The following is a 6,080-nucleotide window of genomic DNA, read 5'->3' on the forward strand; positions in this document are numbered from 1 at the left end:
TCCATTGACAACACATGAACGCGAAAGAGATTTTTATTTACTCTTCTTTGTAACACCTCAGAGGTTTTTTTTTGGAATATATATCCTAGTACAATATAATAAGATGGATTGCTAAGATTGCCGTTTATCTACATTACCATGGATACAACCTAGATAAGGTGGGGGGATATTCTTCACGATACATCATGGTGTTTTAGGTAGCAGTTCAGTAAGAAGCCTGTGATACACGATGTGGAATAACACAAATTATGTTAAGGTATATTGGCACGATGAACGAGTCGCTTTAGACTGACACTTTCAACCGACAAAGTAAAGTACTTAGTAATCGAATTCGCTGAACGTCAGGTGCTTTTAAAAAATAATATACGGAATAGATGTGAAAGTTTGTATATAATTTTTCTTCGAATATACCTACGTCACTGTAGCAAACTCCAACAAAGTTATAGGAGTTATTAATTAAATATACCTTTTTAAACAATTTTCAAACTCTTAGAACGAGCAGCTTGAATACGATATTGTAGAGCAGGCGTCGTGGAAAGTTTGAGGGACGTGAGGCTGACGTGTATACTGCAGTTATGTGTACAGTAATTATATTGCACAAATGCACAATTATATTGCAATTATGTCTAGCATACAACACTGTTATAAAATTAACTTTCTGTACAGCTTAAATAGTAATTATGATTTGTACTATTTCCTTATAATGCAAACCTACAATTTAGAAAAGCTTTAACATAGTAGAGTATAATTAGAAATTTTTTTGGGTTTCGAACAATACAATGTTTGCATTAAGGAAATGAACATGCCATTTTTGACTCATAACAAACACGAATAGCTTTTACATGTTTTGTTGTGCTCCTACTAATTTTACTAAAATATTATATAATTGTATCCAAATAGCCTAAATTAAATAATAAATGATTAAATGTGCTCCATAATATAATTTCATTTGAAGGCTACGACTTTGAGTAATATTTGGTCCTCTAGAAGAAGCAGTTTTGGCTTGTGAGGGATGCAGTGACGCCATATATGACAACACATTCATTTGGTAAGTTGCTCTTCACACGGTGCTGTCTTATACCAGCTGCAAATAACAGATCTATCGTTTATAGTTTCTAATTTAAGATTATAAGTAAAAATAATTTATGATTGGATTTTTTTATTTTATTAAAAAGACATGCAGTTCCATAATTGCTTTTGTTCTTTAAGTAAACCATAAATACATTAAAGGTCACCATTCAAAGTCACTTCTTTTTTTCAATTAACTTACATTTATTTCAGTAATTTTATTATTGAGAATAGTACCATTAAGAAATATCTTCATCTTAAGATGATTTTGCGCCTCCGGAAGCTGAACCAGAAGTGCCAGAAGCGGCGGTGCCTGATGCGGCGGTGCCAGAAGCGGCAGTGCCAGAAGCGGCGGTGGAAGAGGCAGCAGCAATGGAAGTAACCCAGTTGTTAAACAGGGTTTGCATGTTGACTAAAATTTGCAGGAAAGACTTGAGCGCGTTGTAAAAGCTGACTTGTCCTTGGCTTGTCAGGTTGAGAGCGCCTTTACTCAGACCATCTAGTCCGGACTGTATCATGGTAGCTATCGCCTGCTCGGTGGCCTTTATCCTGTCATTCATCAATCCTCCCATAGCATTAATCAATCCGCCAATGCCGTTGGAGACCACGCCGATTCCTGAGCTGGCGACAGCCAAGCCGTCTCCTGCAGCAGTGAGGGCAGAATTCCCGATGGATCCTCCGGTTTTGATTCCTTGTGCGGCAGAATCCGCCATCTTGTTGGCGAAGTCAAGTCCAGCGGTAGCCGCGGCATCCACTCCCCCTGTGACGGCGCCCAGACCACTACCTGCTACCTGCAGGGCGCCACCGGCTAGGGCTGATCCCATTGATGCCGCGCTCCCAGCCACGTGACCGGCTCCAGTTATCACATTACCAGCTGCATCACGGCCTGCTTCTGTTAACTTGGACACTGTGTCAGTTGCAGTCTTCACTCCGTTACTGATCAGGTTAGGGATGGTGGAGAACCCGAAATGGATGGCTGGAGTAGACACCTTAGATGCTCCGTTTTGTAAGTTTTGCATAACTGTTTGCAAATTCTTGTTAAATTCGTCAACCAACTGACTCCCAGTACTCACAGAGGTTGCTGGTAGACTCCATGTTCCCTGAAGAATTACATTTCAGTATTAGTATTTTGAAAGGAATTAAAATATTAAATATGTTTTAAAACAATCAATCTATGAACTACAACCATGAATATTCATCTTAAAGATGGTTTCATCGATCCACTCGTAAAAGCAGTTCTCGAGCTTTACGTGATACTGACAACAGTCATTGTTTTCTTTTTATAGTATTTGTTGCATAACATACTGAGTTCTAAAACAGATAACCACTCGATGAGTCGTTCCAATCGGAGAACTGAACATTTGCTCTGGGTATGTATGCTATGCGTCGAAATTATTCATATATGTAACAATTCCGTAAAAGATAAAAAAATACATGTTGAACTGTTTTAACTTTCCTTACGTAAAGATGCAGAAGACGATGTTTTTTAATAAAATTAGAGTTTTAAAGACGAAGAAATTTCTCTTTTATAGCCTTATATACTGTGTATATAATTGCTTTATTTTACCGACAAAATGTGTAATCATTTTTCGAGGGAACGCTTTCCACAGAAATCAATAAATTACCTTTGCTTGTAAGAAATATTGGTATACTCTGTTTTAGACATAGTTTCGCATTTCGCGTCCGGAGATCTAGTCGTTTAATTTTCTCTAAGATTACTTAATAACCTATCTATGGCAATAGACCTTATGACTAATGTCGAAAGATACCAAAAAGGACTAAACATTTTTTAGTAAAAATTACAAATAGTGCTGGTCAAACTATTTATGTATTCAGATAATATATACACTAATTTAATTAAATAGTCATTTTGCATTCTTTTCTCAGATGCAGTTATAAGGATTTTTTAGAATATACATAGAATGGCATTAAGATAAGATAGGCTATCATGACGGCGCCAGGTATCTAGGCCAGGAAATAACGCGAACCTGTAAAAGATTTATATGGTCAACTAAGGTTCAACACATGACACGAGATAAATAGGTTGCTCCACCGTGCTTAGAGATCCTGTCAGAAACATCATAGTGTACTGCACTCAGTTGTGCACCTGATGATACAATGATAATCCCTCTTTACCTATATTATTTATTTAAGGTGTATCAGATGTCAAAGCGATGTAAAGAGTTCTTTAGGCTTCTTCGTCGCCGACTTTCGTTGGATCTCTTCAGATTATTTTCCAGATTTCAGGAGTCAAGTCTGTGACAGCTTCTCAGATTCCAGACGCTGTACTGAGGAAGGTGAATTGGAGTTAAACTCAATACTCATAAGCTTCGGCAGTCATACCTTATTTTCATCGAATGCTCTATAAGTTTTACCATTGCCAAATAAATAACACAATTCAATGTATTCCTCAGTTTCCTTTAAAGTTCCGAGCAAAGTCTTTGATAAGCAGAGATATAAAACTAGTAATATGATATGGTATGATAAACATTACCTGGAAGAAGACCATTGCACACAATATAACGTGTGTGTAAGCCATTGTACTTGCAGTGTACTCTTCTATAAGTGATTAGCTAGGTACTGAGTACTCTATATATATGAGTTGTTAGGTATGTGTATATATGCCGCAACACGGACCATGTCACTTGTCAGTCGCTAGAATGTCAGTGTGGCCAATCCAGAGTCAACATTATGTGTGTAGACTCAGGCAAGACGTTGACAACTACTGTTTCAAGCTTCTTTACGCGTTTTAAACCAAGGTCTTGTCGCAATGTTGAGGCTACATAACCTTGTAATTATTGTTAAATACTTTGAAACGTGTTTTTATTTTATAACTAGCTTTTACCCATGTATCTTTAGTAAATTATCAAAATTGAAGCCGTAGAATACCCAGTAACAAAACTTATGACGTAATATGATGGAGCCCTATGACATTTTAATGTATACATATATCAGGTACATATTATTTCAATGTTCGTGCTTAGAATAATCAGAGGTTAAAGAAAGTTCGCGAATGGCTCTTATATCAGTTTTTGCTCTGGTAAGGGCATTTATGGTTCAAATAAATTATATTTCTGACGCCACAGCTGGGTTCGCTTTGTTGTGTACCGATCAAGAAACTATATATACATAGATCTCATAAATCAACTTCGGTCCAAAATCCCAGTCTAAAATATTTCCAATGCCATATAGTTTGCCTTATTCTCTCGATAGAGACCATATATCTAATCATAGTACTGAGAAGCGTACTACTGTCAAATTTTTTATAATAGATTTTGCCTCTTAAATAAAAGTCTTGTTGTTTTTTTCGGACAGTAGTACGTGAAAGTATGGCTCATATGGCATATTACAATTTTAAGGAAGCCAATCGTTTTGAGTACTTTATATCCACACATTTGCAGCTTTGTTCATCAATGCTGGGTTTTATAATGGTCTTTAAATAGTTTTCTCCAATGAATTAGATGTTTTAAATTTGTCAGTGGCGCATTGTCGATTAAAAGTTACATGTAGTAACTGTGCATTTACTCTCTGCATGCTGAACTCCAATTTAAATTGCCAACAGCTGTTTAGAGTTAGTTAAAATATTATCCATTACATGAAAATATGAAATTTAACATAAATATTATCGTAGTTTTCCACATTTTTGAACCTTTTCAAGAAAAATCTCCTCTATTTATTTTAATATAAATCTTACTGGGATTTTAATGCACATTAAAAAAAGGAATTACCGAATCGGTCCTGTGGTTCTCAACATTAGCGCTTTTGTGTTTATTTAGGTATTCATTTTTCATTTTCATTCATGCAATTGTGGTAAATACTAAATAAATAAAAATATTGAACATATTCCTGGTATGATAATGAATAATATCTCCAACAAATTCATGATTTTACCTCCAAAATAACCTGGAAAACGACGTAGAACAATCAAAACAAATGTTGATCAAATGCTTATGAAGGCACGAAAGGTCAACTCACATTGAGGTAGAATGTAGATCATCTTGTTCTATTAATATTGCTTTGTCCATGGGTACTTAGGAACAATAACACTTCGGGAAATCATTATAACACTGTCTTGTTGAAGCAAAAGTAACATATTTTTGCCTTCTTAACTTAATTTTTATACGGTTACTACATACCATTTTGTCCAAATCAGCTTTAACCAAGGAGTAATAAGCATCTTTAACACCTAACAAAATATTATCTCTGAATAGACGGAATATAAAAGTGGAGCCCATTTAAAGCTGAAAGGAATCCTCAGCTTTATTATAACTTGGCTGCTCACTTTCTTCTTAGGAAACTAGAAGAAGTGTATGCTCCGACAGACATAATTTTAATGATTTATGTATCATATTATTGTTTACATAGACGTATATTTAACATTTTTAACTATATTATTTGACCAAAAGTTGTATAAGGGAAGGAAGTTTTTAAATCAATTATATATAATAAATTGATAAGTTTCAATAGATACAACGTATGAATTTTGGTTTTTTGCAAAATAGAGGTGAGGATAACCTGTAAAATCGTCTTATATTATGCTTATTAAATTAACTCACTTATACTCATAAGTAAAAATTTACTGAATCTGCCTTCCTTCTCGTTGATGTAAGTACATGGGAACATGTTTCTACTTTGTTAATTCTAATAAAACAAGTAAATCACAAAGTAATGTATACATAAATTGTTTACTCGTATATCACAAATCATAATCGTAGTACTTATTCTGGTCAATGCACTAACCATTGATTGGTTTTGACATCAGTTTGAACAATCTGACTTGTGTGGCTTTTAAACAGTTAAATCTAACGATATCCTACAGTGGTTGCTGGGTTAGGCGTCAGTTTGTATACGGTTTAGTAGAAGCTCCAGGATTATGGGAGCTTTGAGAGCTTTCCGTGGAAACACACACCTGCGTCAACCCACGCCACGCAGGGGTCTAGCCTGCAAAAGGGTACTGCTATTTATTACACTTTTTGTAAGTTACGACAATCCTTATAAAAACGTGTTTGGTC

The 6,080-nt window shown here is 35.3% G+C and overlaps 1 protein-coding gene across 1 annotated transcript; it reads right to left on the minus strand.

Annotated features, from left to right (window-relative positions):
• Positions 1–1,251: 1,251 nt before the first annotated feature.
• On the minus strand, positions 1,252–3,675 carry LOC124359435 (circumsporozoite protein-like). Its single transcript, XM_046812175.1, has 2 exons — positions 3,563–3,675; positions 1,252–2,168 (listed from the first exon to the last, which is right to left on the minus strand). The coding sequence occupies exons 1-2, from the start codon at positions 3,605–3,607 to the stop codon at positions 1,326–1,328; spliced, it is 888 nt and encodes a 295-aa protein (XP_046668131.1). The 5' UTR covers positions 3,608–3,675; the 3' UTR covers positions 1,252–1,325.
• Positions 3,676–6,080: the final 2,405 nt, after the last annotated feature.

This window comes from Homalodisca vitripennis, chromosome 4 (genome assembly GCF_021130785.1).
Source record: "Homalodisca vitripennis isolate AUS2020 chromosome 4, UT_GWSS_2.1, whole genome shotgun sequence".
Taxonomy (NCBI): domain Eukaryota; kingdom Metazoa; phylum Arthropoda; class Insecta; order Hemiptera; family Cicadellidae; genus Homalodisca; species Homalodisca vitripennis.